Source organism: Papilio polytes, unplaced genomic scaffold (genome assembly GCF_000836215.1).
Source record: "Papilio polytes unplaced genomic scaffold, Ppol_1.0 DF823958.1, whole genome shotgun sequence".
NCBI lineage: Eukaryota > Metazoa > Arthropoda > Insecta > Lepidoptera > Papilionidae > Papilio > Papilio polytes.
Window position 1 is genome coordinate 210,433 of NW_013525246.1, and position 18,707 is coordinate 229,139.

At 35.4% G+C, this 18,707-nt stretch overlaps 6 protein-coding genes across 7 annotated transcripts; 3 read left to right on the forward strand and 3 right to left on the reverse strand.

The window, feature by feature from the left end:
* The first annotated feature begins 250 nt into the window (after positions 1 to 250).
* Positions 251 to 4,006, forward strand: LOC106101694 (organic cation transporter protein). Its single transcript, XM_013281002.1, has 8 exons — positions 251 to 297; positions 679 to 886; positions 1,013 to 1,196; positions 1,609 to 1,867; positions 2,097 to 2,346; positions 2,479 to 2,854; positions 3,081 to 3,257; positions 3,545 to 4,006. Exons 2-8 carry the CDS (start codon positions 684 to 686, stop codon positions 3,863 to 3,865), a joined length of 1,770 nt encoding a protein of 589 aa, XP_013136456.1. The 5' UTR covers positions 251 to 297; positions 679 to 683; the 3' UTR covers positions 3,866 to 4,006.
* A 99-nt stretch (positions 4,007 to 4,105) lies between these two features.
* LOC106101739 (phosphotriesterase-related protein) lies at positions 4,106 to 6,494 on the reverse strand. The gene is made up of 6 exons (XM_013281061.1): positions 6,157 to 6,494; positions 5,479 to 5,730; positions 5,151 to 5,408; positions 4,766 to 4,930; positions 4,378 to 4,595; positions 4,106 to 4,308 (listed from the first exon to the last, which is right to left on the reverse strand). The coding sequence occupies exons 1-6, from the start codon at positions 6,176 to 6,178 to the stop codon at positions 4,171 to 4,173; spliced, it is 1,053 nt and encodes a 350-aa protein (XP_013136515.1). The 5' UTR covers positions 6,179 to 6,494; the 3' UTR covers positions 4,106 to 4,170.
* A 419-nt stretch (positions 6,495 to 6,913) lies between these two features.
* Positions 6,914 to 8,673, forward strand: LOC106101738 (dyslexia susceptibility 1 candidate gene 1 protein homolog). Its single transcript, XM_013281060.1, has 3 exons — positions 6,914 to 7,842; positions 8,030 to 8,229; positions 8,378 to 8,673. Exons 1-3 carry the CDS (start codon positions 6,969 to 6,971, stop codon positions 8,609 to 8,611), a joined length of 1,308 nt encoding a protein of 435 aa, XP_013136514.1. The 5' UTR covers positions 6,914 to 6,968; the 3' UTR covers positions 8,612 to 8,673.
* A 163-nt stretch (positions 8,674 to 8,836) lies between these two features.
* Positions 8,837 to 12,109, reverse strand: LOC106101682 (probable cytosolic oligopeptidase A). Its single transcript, XM_013280990.1, has 2 exons — positions 11,912 to 12,109; positions 8,837 to 10,953 (listed from the first exon to the last, which is right to left on the reverse strand). Exons 1-2 carry the CDS (start codon positions 12,001 to 12,003, stop codon positions 8,877 to 8,879), a joined length of 2,169 nt encoding a protein of 722 aa, XP_013136444.1. The 5' UTR covers positions 12,004 to 12,109; the 3' UTR covers positions 8,837 to 8,876.
* A 384-nt stretch (positions 12,110 to 12,493) lies between these two features.
* LOC106101730 lies at positions 12,494 to 13,432 on the forward strand. Of its 2 annotated transcripts, XR_001225531.1 has the most exons (3): positions 12,494 to 12,560; positions 12,653 to 12,751; positions 12,869 to 13,432. XR_001225531.1 is itself a non-coding variant. In XM_013281051.1 (2 exons), exons 1-2 carry the CDS (start codon positions 12,598 to 12,600, stop codon positions 13,177 to 13,179), a joined length of 465 nt encoding a protein of 154 aa, XP_013136505.1. In that variant the 5' UTR covers positions 12,509 to 12,597; the 3' UTR covers positions 13,180 to 13,432. The 2 variants fall into 2 exon arrangements, 1 of the variants encoding a protein (XP_013136505.1); XM_013281051.1 differs by having other exon boundaries at positions 12,509 to 12,751.
* Positions 13,433 to 13,517: 85 nt separating this feature from the next.
* Positions 13,518 to 18,687, reverse strand: LOC106101729 (zinc finger CCCH domain-containing protein 15 homolog). The gene is made up of 8 exons (XM_013281050.1): positions 18,399 to 18,687; positions 17,764 to 17,965; positions 17,278 to 17,378; positions 16,418 to 16,552; positions 15,678 to 15,944; positions 14,941 to 15,060; positions 14,028 to 14,132; positions 13,518 to 13,802 (listed from the first exon to the last, which is right to left on the reverse strand). Exons 1-8 carry the CDS (start codon positions 18,468 to 18,470, stop codon positions 13,596 to 13,598), a joined length of 1,209 nt encoding a protein of 402 aa, XP_013136504.1. The 5' UTR covers positions 18,471 to 18,687; the 3' UTR covers positions 13,518 to 13,595.
* Positions 18,688 to 18,707: the final 20 nt, after the last annotated feature.

Below are 18,707 nucleotides of genomic sequence, written 5' to 3' on the forward strand. Positions count from 1 at the left end.
CTACTTTTGTTGTTTTTCCACGCAGACAGAGTCGCGGGCAAAAATTAGTACGTCGTTAAGTTTATTTTTAACAATTCCAGTGTCATTTTTTACGTATTAAAATATTAAAAATTTCCACATTAAATGTGTTCAAAGAATATTTGTGACACAGTTTTATTTAGCATCAACCTGTGTATCCCACCGGTAGTACTTAGGTCCGCAGTACAGGGTGCTCTATAATGAACATAATCTAGCAACGGTCGGCCGCCGCCGGACCTGCACCTGCGCTTCCGTTCGCAGACCACTTGTGGCAGTCATGTAAGTACAAAAATATTTTTGAATGTACAAAGTTTTTTATAGTCCTTATAGCATCTTCCTTAGCCAGTTTTTTTTAGTTATTAGTAATTGCGTAAAATTGTAGCCGTCATTAAATGCATATGATCCTAATTTGTCATCTGATAAAAATACGGCTAAGGAAAAAAATTAACAACTTTCATAAACGAATTACTTTTAAAGATAGAAATAAAATACCCTATATGAAAAGGTACGATTGAGAGAGGTCTTCTAGTTTTTGTCTGCATCCTTATTGGGATCACAAGACATGACCAAGCAGCCATCTTCAAGAACTAAAGTTGGAAACTTACACTACCCAAAACAATTAAGTAATTAAAAAGTATTCTAAGTAAGCTTGGGTTCCAGACACCATGGACTTCGACGCGATATTAGAAGACGTAGGGACGTTCGGGAAGTACCAGAAGCTGGTGATCTACTGCGTGCTACTGCCGGCGGTCATCCCGTGCGGATTCCACGCGTACGCCCAACTCTTTATGGCAGCAGACGTGGTACACTGGTGCAGGGTGCCGGAGCTGGAGCATCTAGATGATATGGAGGTCCTCAAGAATATTAGGTGATTCCAGAACCTTAGTCGTAAAACTATGAAACCAGCATCTATCAAACATCAACTTTCTAAAAGCTTACGTAACGTGAGATGACTACGAAGCAAGCTCCACCTTACAGAGGTATCTTCTTCCAGTATACCAGTGGAATTGAAGAACGGTATCCCGCAGTACTCATCATGCAGTATGTACGACCTCAACTATAGCTACATCGCAGCCAACTACCCCGACATAGATGTAATGAATAACTCGGCAGTGATACCTTGCGCACACGGATGGACCTACGATAAAAGCGTCTACACGAATACTGTCGCCACTGAGGTAATTAGCAATGATATAGAATATTTTATAACTAACTTTCGCCCGCGACTCCGTCCGCGTTGAATTGAAAAACAACAAAGTAGTAGCCTATGTGTTCTTCCAGAGTATGCTCTACATCTATGCCGAATTTCATCCAAATCCGTTCAGCCGTCTAAGCTACAAACGCCACCCATCCATCTAACCTTTTACGTTTATAATATTAGTAAGAAGTAAGATTATAGTAACTGCAGTATTTTATGGTGAGGAAACTCAAAATATTTCGACTTTCATGCTTTAAACTTATTGTAAAGTAAAATTCGATTTGTTTTAACATAGATTACTTTGGAAATTACATTTCAAGCACTAAGAATAACGATGGCTATAGTCGGGCTTACTAGCATAGAACAACAGTTAACTCAATTATTCTGACCAGTTCAACTTAGTGTGCAACAAAGATTTCTACCCGACTCTCGGGCTGGTGCTCCTGGCGGTTGGTGGCATCATTGGGAATTACATCTTCGGCTACCTTCAAGACACCATCGGGAGGAAGCCATCTTTCTTCATCTACCTTCTCATTGAGAGCATCTTCGGCGTTGCCACTGCGTTTGCGCAGAACTTTCCTGTTTGGATAATCTATAGGATCGGCGTTGGGTTTACTGTTCCTGCTATTATGGCAACACCTTATGTTTTGGGTAAGAAAATCTTTTAATTTTTAGATTTTCCTAAGATTTCATTGTTTGTTTTTTCTTTTATAACTTCTATCTTATAATCTATCTATATATATATATAGATAGATATCTATAGATATATATAGGTCGTAGCATTTTAAACAAATTAAATGAGACATATATAACCTATAAGTTGCATACGTAGTTGCTAAATGGCAGCTATATGGCGCGAGAGCTTAATAATTTATTTCAGCTATCGAGCTAGTGGGTCCCAAGTGCCGTACCCTTTGCACCATCCTATCTAACATCGCGTACTCCTTGGGGCTGATCCTCCTCGCTGGTATGGTCTACTTGGTAAGAGACTGGCGCCATTTAGCGTTGGCCACCACTCTCCCGTTCGTCTGCTTTTTCTTTTACATCTGGCCGATGCCGGAGAGTCCAAGATGGCTGCTTGCAAGAGGACAATTTGAGAAGGCGGAGATTATATTGAAGAAAATGGCCAGGTTTGTGTGACTTTTTTGTTTCTCAAATTTGAGTACTTAGATTTTTTTATAGTTTTACTTGTCTATTATCTGGTCATCCAATGCAGCTTTTAGAATAGAATTATAAATAGTTTTGTAAAATGTTTTTCTTAGAACGAACGGCAAATCATTACCAGCTAACTACATGGTACATTTACGTCGTAAATACGAGTCGGATAAATTAAAACAAGATCTGGAGAAAGAGAAATCAAGGAAGTACGGCATCTTGGATTTGTTCCGTACCCCCAATCTGAGGAAGAAGACTATTATAATTACCTTTATTTGGTTTACTAACACAAGTGTATATGTTGGTCTATCGTACTACGCCCCGGTATTGGGTGGAGATGAGTTCTTGAACTTCTTTTTGGCGGGAATCGTGGAGCTTCCCACGTATCTCTTCCTCTGGCCATCAATGGAGAGACTCGGAAGAAGGTGGACGTTATGCATGAGCATGGTTGTCGGTGGTGTGGCGTGCTTGACTACGTTTCTGGTCCAACATGGTAAGTGCATCCTTCTATCAGAATAAAATACCTTAATGTTGTTTACATTTCGTTGTTTTTAATTTGTCGTATACGCGATCGTAATTAGACAGAATAGTTGCTTATTAACCTAACACATTTAACCTCTAATCAAATTATCTGTTCTCAGCATATTTTTTTCTTGTTGTTGGATTACCTGAACTTCGTCATCAATAATTATTTGGTATCATTATAGAGACGTACGTGACCTTAGCTCTATACTGCGTGGGAAAGATGGGCATATCATCGTCGTTCGTGGTGTTGCCGCTGATGGCCTCTGAGCTGTACCCTACAGTGGTACGCGGCCTCGGCATGAGCCTCAGTTCTGTACTCGGCATGTTAGGACCTATCTTTATACCGCTCGTCAACTATTTGGTAAGTTGCACTTTGAACTGGCAAGTTGCAATTTCCTTGAAATGCAACGTGCCGCAGGCTAGCATTCGTTTTAATAATTTAATAACCAAGAGAGAGAGAGAGAGAGAGAGGGGGGGGGCTAATATGAGAGTGAACGAGAAACAGAGAGAATGCCATACTATGTGCTTTTCTGGATCTTTAGATGGCTGAGGTTCTAGGTTATGTATGACCTGCCTTACGTTACTAGACTTTAAATTTACTTGACACCATCAATTTTACGTTTTTCTTATCAATATTACGTATTTTAGGGCTCCGACATACTGGTACTTCCTCTAATCATCATGGGGGCACTTCTTGTCGCCGGTGGCATCGCCAGTCTGTTACTACCAGAGACTCTTAACCAACACTTACCTCAGACCCTGGAGGATGGTGAGAAGATGGGACTGGACACAGACTTCTGCTGTATACCACCAGTCAAAGAAGTAAAGCCGAAGAAAAATAAGATAGATAACTGCAACAAATGCAACACATTTTGCACTTGTCAGGTAGTCAACGTGGCTTTGTCAGAAAATGTCGCTGCTGTTATAGACAAGTCTGGTGAAAATGTTGAGTTTATTTTAGTTAAGTAGTACACTTTATGAAATATTTTAAGACGAGCAACGATTATGTAAAATAGTTTAGGAATAAATTTTGTAGACTTGAACTATCGAATTTTGCCGTAGTTCATATTTCAATTTCAACAGTTTTTTTGAAATGTCTGTGGTGGGTACACAAATAAAACAAATATTAAAACTCATGATTTTATTGTAAATGAAGTCATATCTTTAATTAATAATAACATGACAAAAAGTAATATTTTATTACACAACAAACTAAATAAACACAAAGTTTTAAGATCCTTGCTTTGCTACATGTTGCATGCACTGTTTCGCATTTAAAATTTGACAGTTAACCAATTCGCGGGGTTGCCAACAGTAATCTTGTCTATGGTCGTTTGAGATATACCTCTATTCTTCATTCTGGGTAGCACGTTGTTTATGATATGGGAGTAACCGTGTCCTCCAAAGTTAATCTGGAAATAAAATGAATTTTAGAAGTAGTCGCATTTTAGTATACATTAAGTTAATATGCAATATTGTACCAGTCTATGTTTAGTGTGTATATCATGGGACATTAATATTCTTTCTTCCTTTCCTTCCTGTATCAGTGCTTCTATTTTATCAATACGCTGGGCATCAGAAGGCATCGCCACTGTCTCGTTCAGTTGATAGTAAGATACTTCAGTGCCGAACAAATCGAACTGACAGTACGACCCCAACTCTGCGAACTCTAACAGCTTCTCGGTCTGAAGTAGCGTACCTGATGGTTACAAAGATTATTTGTTAGTTATTCTTTTGTTTAAAAAAATATAAAGAAGATTCAAGTAAGCCGTACGTATTACGTAAGTTGTATAAATGTACGTTTTAAGAACTATTATAGTGGTACAAACAAAGTTTTAAAATGTTAAAGATCATTATTGGTAATCTCACGGTCCAAATGCGACATGACAGCCTTGTCAACTTGTCCGCCGGCCTCAGTGTATACGCGGAGGATCTCGAAGGGGGCTTCTGGGTCACGATGAGGATGGAAGCTGACCCCGCAGCGGAGCTGAGCCTGTACCTCGCCTGCCGCTGATATTGCTTTGCGCTCGAAATCTAAACAAATCGAAACGTTCACATTCGAGTGAAACAAGGTCTAACAATGCATATAATTTTGATTTTTTTTTAATTAGTTAATTTAAAAGGGTATAGCAAGGTAAATCAAATTGTTTATTCTTAAGTCGTACTCTTCTTAGAATCGTGGTTAAAAGTATTTAGCAACATTTTAACATTAGGTTAATTAGAAAAACGTGGTGTCAAATATAACATTGTTTACCTTTCAATGGCCATACACTGGCAATCTCTCCCATAAATCCAGCTTTAACTGTTGGATAGTCTACACATCCTTCAGTAAGTTCTCTTAACATGTGATTGTAAATATCTTCTTTGGTATTTCTGATTGATACATCGTTCTGTAAATCTGCGATGTAATGTCCTGTTCCTGCTAACACGTGTACCCCCGTCGTATTTGATACCTTCTTCAAAAAATCAATATTCCTCTCCAAACCTTCCGTGGAATTTTCAACAATAGTACCTGATATACAAAGATCATTAACCAATAATCAATCTTCTTACGTAATACGTAATTGTATTTAAATACTTACCGCCTCCATATTTTTTAAAATCTTTCACATCATTCAAAACAGCATCTTGTGAGTCACTGTCATTGAGGAGTAAATTGGACTGAGAACTGTAAGGATACTGTCTTAAATACCCGACAGTGTCCAGTGAGAAACCTTTTTGAAATTTGTCAGCAATCTGTTTCGGCGGTTGTTTATAAAAATGTGTAAACTTCATATGCAAATGTTCATGTGTTAGAGTTATGCCGAGAACGTTGGGATCCACGTCTCCGTTTACTAAAAAATCATACATAAAACACTATATTTATTCGAATTTAGTTAAACATTTTTAAATAAAAATTAAATCTATCATTTTTGTTTAAAAATTGTATTTTAATTTTTATTATGGCAACACTGATAAAATTTTTAATCTGTAGATTAGAGCTTTTGTTTGTGCTCGATTTTAAGATTTAGGACGCCTATTTTTGCGGCTGTTATCAAATAATTGAAACAATAAAATGTTTTTAAAACCAGATTCTTTTTTATTTTAATGTTACACTTATATTTTTATTCTAACCTATATTAAAGTTAGTATGTAAAATTACTATTTGACCCACATTGACAAGAATGTGTGTTTATGAAACATTACTTTGGAATGGATAAATTACGAATAACCTACTTTTGTGTTAGAAGGTTATTTCAAAGAGGTGTAAGTTTTTTTACCTGTTTGAACTCTCCCAACCATTTTATGTGTACAATTGAAAGTTGCCTTAGTGCTAGATAATTCACGACTGTGAAGTAGTCTTTAAATATGAGAGATGTGTAACTATAAAGATGTTATCAAAACTCTTATCACTTATATTTACCATAAATATCATATTGTTTTACTTCTAATCTAGGTGTCTATGATCCACAGAATATAAATGTTCCATTAATTAATCGGTTTTTACTCTCGTTTGATGAATCCCATGATGCCACTGCCTACATAACAGGAGCATAAGTAAATGTGTATAATCGTAAAATGTAATTATCTCAGTTTATCTGACAAAAATGAGGAATATAATACATGAATGTTTTGGATGTAGAAACCTGCGGTAAGACTTCTCACTTTTTTTAACAGCAATCTATCTCTATACTAATATAATAAATTGTAAACACACATTATGATACTTTGTGACGCAGGATGTCTTTTTTTTACAAGCCCTACACTTTCGATACTCTTTAGGCTACATATTTTCACGCTATTAAGCTTAGGCGGTAAATAAATTGGAAAAAACCTTCACGTGGGAAAGGGTTCATAAACTACAAGCTGCCAACATTAAGGAAGCAATGTTATTATGGTAACGGTAATTTTGACATTTGCAATTGACGATTTGTCAAATGTTAACAATAGTTTTTGAAATTTAATGCGGGTGAGGCCGCATGGGAACAGCTAGTAAAAAATGTGATTGATCAATATAAACAATATAAGTGTCCTTGGTAACAATTTGACGTTTGTTTATTTAAGTCACATACAGAAAACTTATTTTCCAATAATGCCTATTATAGTAAAAGATTTCACGTGGACACAGTCTCCGACGAATTTGCAGATCAAAATACCGTCGAAGTCGTCGAATAAAAACAACGTGGATATTTTCACAACAGATTCGTATATCAAAATACATTTCAATCCATTTCTATTTGAGTTATTTTTATTACACGATGTCGACAACGAGCGAAGTAAGTGTATAGTGCAAGAAGAATCAATACTGCTTGAGCTAATTAAAAAGAAAGAAACAGATTGGGAGGGCCTCGAAAAATGTTTAACTAAGGAAGAGAAAATGGTACTGCGCCAAAAGATACTTGAAAAATGCCAAGCAGAAGCGAAGGAGAAGGCTGAACAAAAGTCTATAAAAAAGAGTGAGATGGATAGATTTACAGTGCAAAAGGCAATGGAGATTGACTCCCAACAGCATGCGTTAATGGATTCCAGAAGAGATGCAGAACGGAATAAAGCTATGAATGAATTACAGGAGTGGAAAGAGTCACTTAAGCCAGTAAACGTAAATAAGTCTTCTAAAAATGTTACTAACAATTGGTCTTATAGCGTTAAGAAAAATGAAAACAGCGTTAAGATTATCGAATTACCATCCTCGGATGAAGAGAAAGTCAACAAAAAACAACCAACACAAAAGAAACAGACAATAAACAAATCTTTACCAACTTACCAAGGCAATATGCCAGTGAAATCTGAATATGTGGAAAAGATAAAAAAAGAAACTGCTAACCGAGTTCTACCAAAGCTAAGGGAAGCCGGAGAAGTGATAATTACACACACACCAAGAACATTTCCTACACCAAGTCGAGAGTCAGCGGCCCAAGAGGAGGAAGCTTGGTTAAAGAATATTACGCAAGCAAGAAGAGCTATAGGTTGCAAATTTTAAATTATTTGCACTTATATCTTCTAACAAAAATTGCACAAACGACTACGAAATTGTGACGTGAACTTTGCACTTGTTTGCTTCTGTAGGCTAGTCGCGTAGTAATTAAAATACTTCGTATTATGGAGCGCAGTCATAGAAATATACACATTTAAAGTACCTATTACAATTTCCAGGATTCGTATCCGAGGACCTTCGGCCCGAAGAACATGACCCTCAGTGGTGTAAAGAGAAAGGAGACGAATTCTTCCGCAACGGAAACTATCTGGGCGCGATCAGCGCTTACACGCATGGAATCAGTCTTTCTGATAAGCTACCAAGTCTGTACTCGAACAGAGCGGCCGCACACTTTGCTCTCGGAAATTTCAATAAATGCGTAAGTAAAATATTCCCAAATATTCACCAAACATAGTTATGTTTACGACTACAAATTCTATTTAACATAATTCTATAGAACGTAGTTTTTTAGAAAATATATCGGAAATATCTAAGGAAACCTTCAAAATTAATGATTATTTGTTCAGGTAAACGACACTTCGACAGCACTAGACTTACTAAAGCCTCCATGTGAGGGTAATCGTAGAAGTCGCGCGAAGTGCATCGCTCGCCGAGCCGCGGCGCTCGTGCGGATTGGATACTTGAACAAAGCCATCGATGAAATGAAAGCGGCAGCGAAGCTGGTACCAGATGATGAAAATATTAAAAAAGACATCTATAGCATGGAGAGAGCTTGGGAACAAAATCCAGATTCTGATTGAAATTTTTGTAAAGATTGCAGTATTACTTAGATGTTTTCGGATAAAATTAATATTACTATGAAATTCAGTATTATTTCAATAAATAGGTTATATTAACTAAATGTCTATTTTTAATTAGAGTACAGAATGCAGCTAGCAAAAAATAAACTTCGAGCATAAAGTATAATCTTGGAGTTTATACCTCCGTATCTGGGAATCAAGGATTCCTAATAAATGACAGACGAGTTAGTTAACAGCAATTTACTATACACAACTAATACATGTTCTATTCCTCTACAATCTTTTTGGGCAGTCCAAGGTTTTTCAATAGCGCATGAGGCGAGGGATCTCTACCGCGGAACCTCCTGAATACTTCGCTCGGATGGCACGCGCCGCCCGTTGCTAGGAACGTGTCTCTGTACCTTCGCCCCACGGCCAATATATCCTCATCTCCTTGTCTGGCCTCGTCGAAAGCGCTGAAGATATCAGCTGCTATCATCTTCGACCATAAATGGCAGTAGTACGCGGCGCCCCACTCTTCAGACATGATTTTCGTGAACGATAAAGGATGGGAATCATATTTATCGAAAGGCAACACATTGTATTTCGGCCATATCTGTCTCACGAGATCCCTCCAGAAGGTCTTCGTTGAATGTAACTCGAGATCTAACCGCGACAGGTACAATTCCTTACACAGCTCGTATCCGGACATGTGTCGTCTCACGTTATGGAGGTTTTGTACAATTTCATCTGGTAATGGCTCCTCGGTGTTGTAGTGGCCGCTGATCGCGTGTATCGTGTGTGGATCGTACACCCAGTGCGTCATAACATGGCCGCACACCTCCGCCGCGTCCCACTCAACATTTGAAAGACCAGCCACTTCTGAATAATTCGCTTTGGTTAACAAATGCCTCAAAGAGTGACCAAATCTCTGGAACAGCACTGTGACTTCTTTGAACGATAGCAATGACTGTTTTCCTTCGGCGGGAGCTTGGAAATTAAATATCAGCGCGGAGAGTGGCTGTGTTGACGTGACGGCGCATTTATTGCGAATGGACACATGCCATCCCGCGTCATCGTATATGCGGATCTTTTCATTCTGACGGGCGTAGGGGTCGAAATAGAATCCAGCGATAGGACTATTACTGGACTCATCAAACACGTCGTAAAACTTAACATCTTTGTGCCAAGTCTGGACATTGGATCTCTCGACGATCTGAATTTTAAACAACGTACTGCAAAGATTGAACAAGCTGTTGACTACTCTCGGTAGTGGAAAGTATTCACGGATTTTATCTTCGTCAAAGTTGTACAAAGACCATTTCTGCTTCCTTTGCCAATATGGAATATCCCAATGCTCCAGTTTACTATTTAAGCCTCTTTCCTTGGCAAAATTTTGTAAGGCTTCCAATTCAATATCTTGTACTGGTCGAGCACTTTCTAGCAAACTATCTAGGATATTAGTGACATTTTCTATAGATCCCGCCATTTTTGTTTCCATACTCATATCGACGTATGTTTCAAAGCCAAGAATAGAAGCTTGTTCTTGTCTTAAACTACGTATATTCTCTAATATTGTACTCGTTTCAAGTTCTTTATTACCATAACCGGAACACCGTTGAACGAAACCTTGCCATGCATTCCATCTTTGGACTCTATCTGGACAATACTGCATAAAAGGTTCATAGATATGTGGTTGCAGGGTAACTAGCCATGGACCTTTACTTGCATCATTGTTTACTGACATCGACTTTGCAAGACTTTCCGGAAATTCCCTCACAAGCTCTTCATCACTGATTGTGCTTTTAAATGCTTTAGTTGCAAAATTTACCTTCTCGCGGAATAGATTCTTCTCCTTCTGCAGTGAAGTTAAAATACTGTTCAATCTTTCCCGCTTCACACCTTTTACATCTAAACCATTTAGTCTTCCTTCTAAAATGTATTTATCTAATAATCTTTGCTCTTCATCTGTAAGGTCTTTTAATCGATTTTTTTCATTTACAGCCGCTTGAAATATTGATATGCTATTGAATTTTGAAGATCTTGCTTTATGGGCTCTTTCATGTATCTGTAGATACGATTTTGTAGGCATTAGAGAACTATTGCCTAAGTACAAAGTTTTAGTTACACCCCAAGTTAACTCAAGTTGGCTATCAAGTTTTTCTAGAGGTTGAAATATTTCTACAAAAGCATTTTTACATTCCGCTGCTGATTTTTCAACCTGTTTTACACCACTCTCGTATTCCATACTTTGTTTACTAATAGAAGCGATACATTTCTCAATTGTAACATCATTAAATTCAGGCAAACCATTGTCTAAAAGTAAAGCATTTTTCTCTGCATCTTCACCTATTTCTGGAATTCTGAAAAAAAAATGTTTATGTTGTTTAATTATAGAATTTTCTCCATTAAAATCTGATTAAAAGATTAATAAAAACACCAGATTCAATTTCCAAGACATACATTACTGCCTCTATAATTATGTTATTACGAGCTGTTGCCCGCGACTTCGTCCGCGTGGTATTAGAAAACATACGAACTATATAAATTACAAAAAGCTATGTATCCCTCGGGAACCGGACATTTCTCGGGGATGAAGCTTATCCCATGGGTACTCCAGACTTTGTTTTATGTCTGTGCCAAATTTCAATAAGATATCTTGAACCATTGCAGAATGATCGAGTAAACATTAAAAAACTAAATTAATGAATCCCACGGGAACCGTAACTATTCCTGGGATAAAAAGTAGCCTATGTGTTCTTACAGACTATGTTCTAAACCTGTGCCAAATTTCATGGACATCCGTTCAGCCGTTTTGGCTACAAACGCTAACAAACATCCATCCATCCATCCATCTAAACTTTCGCATTTATAATATTAGTTAGATGTAAATTATAATATAAATTACATAAATAATCAGAGCCTTAACACATATACAAATTGTGTTTATACATTTTAGTATGTCTTTAGATATTAAATGGTTAATCAATTTATTGCCTAGTATTTAGCGAACAAGAATAGACAATATTTTTTATTACATTACAATTCAAAGAGAAAAGTACTTTAAGATGATAAACTTAATATAAAGAACTAACTGAGAGGACAGTTTATTAGGACAACCTCAAATCCTAAATCAAGTCTTAACCCCAAATAAATAATTAACTTATTATATTTTTACTAGAATAGATGATACAATTTACAATTATTACACAACAAACATAGTGAATCTAAAATATAATTTGTATATATAATCACATACCTGGTATTATAATATTTAAAGATAATCACTTAATTAGAATATTGAAGGAAATTTCAACTTACAGTACAACGTATCCCGCATTCCGTTTATTCTGATAAAACGGCTTTTTAAAATGTCGGCTTACGATATTTCTACGTAAGATAAATGAAGCCATTTCTTTTTGCGATTGAAATTAAAACAGATTAAGTTATTTCATAATCTGAAATAATTCGCATAAAGTATTATTTTTCATATGATTGTGACACTTTTGACAGATGAGATTGATCGGAGTACAGAGTATATATAAAATAGAAAAAAATAGTGTTATAGTGTATCTAAATAAGATGGATTCGTTTGATAAATGACGCATATGAAGTATCGAATTCAATTTCAATGAAGGCAAATGCAATAAATTAGTAAATATTAAATAAATGTTTATTACTACTAGAGCCGTAGGTAATCGAATTGGATTTCGCTATTATTTCTGTCATCGCTAAATTCTCTACACTATAATCAATACTAGAATTTTCCTATAAATTAGTTAATAAGAAAATAATAATTTTAGTCGAGTTCGATAATTATTTAAACCGAATATCGATAATTCAAAATTGTTCCCTCTGTGTGTTTATTTCGTCACTACTTTGTTTGTGCACTCAAGTTGCACTGTCATTTGAATTTGACGTATAAAGTTGCAAATATGTTCACGGCAAAAATACAGTTTAGATTCAAATGGTACTAAAATGTTTGTTTTGTAATTTAAGTTTTAAAAATGAGCAAAAATGCAAGCAGTGAGCAAATCATCAATAATCATCATAAAATTGCAGATGATGAACAAAATGATGTCTATGCTGCCTCCTCTTCAAGTGTTCATGCTGATCCATCATCAGCAATTGATGCTGCATCTGATTTTGGTCCTACTCAAGGTAAATGCAAGGGTTGAAACACTTTACAGTTGTAGATTATATAGTTACAGTTGTAGATTATATCTTTCCTTTTCCTAGCTTTTCACCAAGCTTTAAAAACTTATTATTTATTTACAGATGCATCGGATAACAGACGAAGGCGCTTTATAAAATCAACGCGGCGGACCTCCTCTAATGAGACGCCGTATATACGAGTTGCAAAATTGTTTGCTGCAACGGAATTACAGCGATTGAAGTTGGAGGAGGACCGTGAAAGGCGGCAGTATGAATTAGAAACAAGAAGGAATAAGCTGGATACCTTGCGTGAAACCAATCTTCACGCGAGGAAAGCTGTCAGAGCGCAGATTTGTAGGGATACAAAAAATATCCAACAGAAATTCCTCAAACTTATTGAAGAAGCAATAGCAAAATTTTCTAATAGGCAATAGAAATTGCAGTTCATTTTTTTCTGCTGGTGGTTCATACTTCCAATCCGGTTATTGTACCGAAGTAATGGCCAGAGCCGAGGTTTAATTTAATCAGTATAAAACTGTGGCAACTTGCTTTTTGCTTTTGAATTGAAGTAATCTATTATTATGAATATTTCAAAGTAGTTTGTCTTTACCATTTCCTATGGCGATATGTTTGAATCTCTTTAGGCTCTCATATGTAGGTTTTAAAAAACATTAAAAAGAAATTAAACTGCTTTATTAATAATTTTGTATGTAACTGTACCAAAATAACACTGTAAAATGCTACTATATTTGTAAAAAAAATTAAATTCCAATACACTTCAACTTTGATAAATTTATTTTTTTCATTCCTTCCAATACTTTATATATACAATTGTTTATAAAAATCTGATCTAATCTTCTAGATCCAAATTTTGAAGCTCTTCGTCCAAATCCTCATCAAGGAATAGGTTTTCATTGATTGGCACCGCTGTTCCGGATTCTTCCGGAGAGTTCTCTCCACTGGGCTCATCTTTGGACTTGTCTTCTTCACCATTCTGCAGACCATGGCTGAGCTGTTGTAACCTATCTTCTGTGGCCTTTGTGCCTGTGTCATCCACCTAATAAATAAATATTAAGCTTCTAAAATATGAAGAATATTTTAATTTCTAATATAAATAAGTAAATATAACAATCAAAATAATTCTGTAGATATAAACATTTGTATCGTCAAAACACTGAAACTTTCCCAAATAAATCCATAGACATATAGATATATTGTCAAAATAAAATGTGTGAACATAATTTCTTATTACTATTGAATTTGATAATAAAATTATTCTTACCTCGGAGGCCTCCATTCCGATGAGGTCAAACTGCACTTCCCGGTACTGAGTGCTGTCTCCTTCGTCATCATCATATGTGCCCAAATCCACTGCTTCATCACCATCCTATTAAAATAAAAGTTAATAAATCATATTTTATTTCAATTCAACAAACAATTTGAATAAATTAAAATGTCGAATTCCAAAATGGCGGCAAATTAATAAATTTGTAAGAATACAAATCACGGCTCAATTTCGGTCAGATATCATGTCTTACGAATTACTTAATTAGGAAAAATATTATATTTTACGAGGTTCACAAATTAAAAAACCTTATTTCTAACCGGAGATAACCTGATTTATAAGGTACAGTTGTGGAATCTGGTGGTGTCCCACTTAAAAAACAATCGAAAGTTAAAAAGAACCAATAGGAGATAGCCTTTATATCTATACTATTATATTAAAGCGTAAACACACACTTCTTTGCTGCCTAAGATGTCAGCAATTACACCATATTTTTGAATAATTTTTTTTTTAATAACATGCCCTACACTTGCGTCACGCTTTAGGCTATATATTTTAACGCCATTAAACTTAGGGGTAAATATTTTGGATAAAAACCCTATGGGAAAGAGACCAAAAGTTGCTGCCAACATTAAGAAGCAAGGTTGTTATCATGTTATGTCATTTTGACATTTGTAATTGATAATATGAAAAATGTAGACAATAAAATAAAATTTGCATAATTTCATGCGGATGAAGTCGCACGGGAACAGCTAGTATCTATATGAAAAAGGTTGGTTAATGGCTAATTGTTTACTATCCCGTCATTAATATTGCTAATTGGTTATTTGTAAGGAGTTTACATCGTTACTTGACAGTTTCTGTAAGAACACCGTGGATTTCCGCGATTGTACAAAAATTTGACAGTTACCTCATCAGCGTCAGCAGCCAGCGCCGGGTCGAAGGAGAACATTTCCCTGCCCGATAGTCCCACCGCCCTGCCCGCCTTGAAGTCCGTGCGTCGCTGCTCCTCTGCTTTGTCCATTGCATCCTACAAAAATACATACCGTTAAGAAAATCGGCACAACCCTATCATCGGTATATACGTCGCATCCCTATGACAGCTGTCAATGTCATTCAATATTAGAATAGCGCGCCATTCTGGGAGTTAGTGGTCTGATTGTAGAAATTAATTATGTTTTTACAATAATATTCATGTCTAACAATCCATACATCCATACATGCACTTTACTCTGAACTATTTATGCTTTTTTTATTACTCTTATTGATACCTAATTTAATTTTACATCAATACTAGTTTTCGCGCTAGTGCGAATAGCGCGTATCCCTAGCCGCGATTTTTTCTGCGTAGAACTAAAAATACATTACTAGCCTATTAAATGGACAATGGAACAAAATACATCATTTTGAATCTGAAGTAATCAACTAATGTCTTTGAATTTAATAACCAACATGATTCTCCACCTCCATATGATATTCCTATCCCATTGTACCTTATTTTAAATTATATTTATCCTCTATGTCAAAAAGATTATTCTTTTTTCAATTTCCTATGTAATGGTATTTTTACACAATTTCATACAGTGAAAGCACACAATCGCTAAATATTTAAATAATAACCTTCTGGGTAATTGGTTAAAAACAAACCTGTTTCTCCTTAATTTTCTTCTTCTTCCACGCAAGGAAGGTTTCGAGCGTTATCTTCGTTTGATTAGGACCCAAAGCTGCTCTCTCTCTTTCTATCAAATCGACAAGAGATATCTCGTTCTTCTTCTCTTCTAACTTCTTCTTATCACGTTTAAGAACAAAGCCGGGCGGCAGAGCGTGTCTGTATATACATTTTGTACCGGACGGACATTCCCAAAACCAACCGTATTTCGATTTTTCGACCGCTTCGAGGAAATGTTTGCAAATCTGAAAATTGTACAAAATATATTTAAAATTTTATAATAATTACATCAAAAAAATAAAAAAAATGTTACATTAAAAGCAGAATTAGTGTTACCATAAACAGTATAAGTTATGGAGGAATGGCTTAGCTTTAATGTACTGTCAGGAAATCTGACAGTGTTCTACTTTAAATCCTACAATTTGTGAGTTTTGTACACATTGAGACGTCACAGAACATCAATAGGACAAAGTTTTATAACATTTGTACGAAAAAAGTTCGATATGTGGTACACTGCCTTTTATTATCCTATTGTTTACCCAAATCATTGCCAATTGCTTTTATGTAAGAGGCGGAATTTGTTTCATTGCAAAGAGCAGTAATTTTCCTGTAAGTGGATAACCGCGAAAGGCCCAGATTGTAAAAGTTAAGTAAACAATAAATTATTCCGACTACACTTAGATTTATCATGGGAAACCGTGTGTGAAGAGTAACTTACGATATCAGTGGTAGGTCGCTGTTTATCACCTTCTCCGTGCTTCTTCTCAACAACTTCTTTGAGCTTGTCCTCGTCCCAGTTGTCCATATTATCATCATCATCTCGCATATCAACATAGAGAGAACGTTTTTCTGCCTAAGATATACAATAATATTTAAATATAAATAATTATAAATGCGAAAGTTTAGATGGATGTTAGAGTTTGTAGCCTAAGCGACTGAAAGGATTTTGATGAAATTTGGCATAGATAGGATAGTTTTAAAGAATAAATAAGCTGTTCACTTTTGTTTTTATTTAATTCCTCGCGGAGAATCGTGGTTGAAAGCTAGTCTTTGAATATAAATAACTAGCTGTTGTTAGTGCCTTTATTCCTGCAGAAATAAAAATTGTAATAAACATGGCCTATGTTACTCAGTGATAACAGCTATTTATTGGAGAAAGATTTTTTGAAATCGGCCGAATATTTTTTTGAGTTCTTTCAATACAAACAAGAATACAATTCTTTTCTCTTTATATTAATCATCATCACCAGCTCACTATACGTCCCCACCGAGGGACTAGGAGCCTACCCTAAAGTTAGGGGGACTAGGCCATAGTCAACCACGCTGGCCAAGTGCGGGTTGGTTGACTTCACACATATCTTTGAATTTCTTCGCCGATATGTGCAGGTTGCATCACAAGTTGCTTTCACCGTAAGAAAGTCGGGTAAATTATGTACATATGAAAATTCGAAAATCACATTGGTACAGCGAGATTCGAACCCAAGACCTGTAGATTGCAAATCAAGTGTTCAAACCACTGAGCCACCAACGCTCTTCATATTAATATAGATACATAATAAATATGTAGAAATTATTTACCTTTCTTTCAATACTCAAATCGTGTGAGAATTTACATTTGTCACCTTTAAAACATTGTCCTTGCTTGAAGAACGCACACACAACTGACTTAGGATCAGTACCTTGAAAAAAATATTTTTTAGTTAAATTTTAACTTATAACCACTATAGTATTATTTTTTACAATTACGTGAGAAATATTAGAATGAATAGAATATAAATCAGCTAAATGTCATACTAACTAAATTAATAATTCAGGGTTCACAAGTTTTTTATTATAAACAAACTGTTGCTTGTGACTTCATCTTTGTGAAAATAAAAAATCTACTATTAAATATACCCTAAGTTTCTTGGCAATAATGTAGCTTAGTAATTATGATAGTATATGTTACATACAAATTTTTTTTTCTCTTTATATTAATATAGTCAGTGTAATCCTTTAATGGAAGTTTTTTTAGCTTTAAGTGTACCCTTAGTTTAAAATTGTCATAAAACATGTATTGTTTACCTTTTTCAACTTTCTGTGTCTGTACTGGTTTAAATAACATAGCTAACTCTTTCTGTTCTTTCATCTTCAGTTCTTTTTCTTTCTTTTTATCATCCATCGGCTTGGCAGGGTGGATGCCGCCACTCTTCACTTGTTTCTCAACTTGCTGTATGAATTTCTGCTGCTTTGCCCCTTTTTTGTTCTTCAGACCAAATGTTTTGTCCTTCGGAAATTAAAAAATAAGTCTGTTAGTACTTTTTCATTAATCAATGCTTAACCATAATTCCACCTGATGTGATATTTTGGTTGAAAGTTGGTACATGATATGACTAGAATCCAATTTGAAATGTCTAATAGGAAAAATAAAACGTCTTATATTTCTTTATTACATAATAATAGTGTCTAATTATAAAATTAATAAAAAAATCTGACATCATACTGTATTCTTTTTTAGTTTTAGTTCCCTTTTAATATAGACATACCCACTTATGAAATTAAACAATTACATAGAATTTCAAGAAACAGATTTATTTTTATTACCAAAATCAAGCTGTTTTATGATATTACCATTACTTATGACAACTAATACTTTTAAAGTTTTGAATTACACAATCAGCAAAGTTGTTATGTTTATATAAAGATGTTATTGAATGTACCTCAATGACTTTTTCCTTTTTCTTTTGCTCCGTTTTTTTGCTGCCGGCTGCAGGTGCTTTCTTCGGCGGCATGGTTAGGCTAGTTCTCTGTACTTTTAACACTTATTAATAACTATATTTAAAGCAACTTTCACAACTAAGATATTAGTTAGGTATTATAATCACTTGATGTTAATCAAGATGCAAGCCCTGCTTTACATCGCATTCAAGTTAGAACTAAATAAAACTAAAGAATTAAAATATCTTATTACTATAGGAAAACGACGTGTGGATTGAAGTGGAAGTTGTGGAAAAATGACATTGACATAT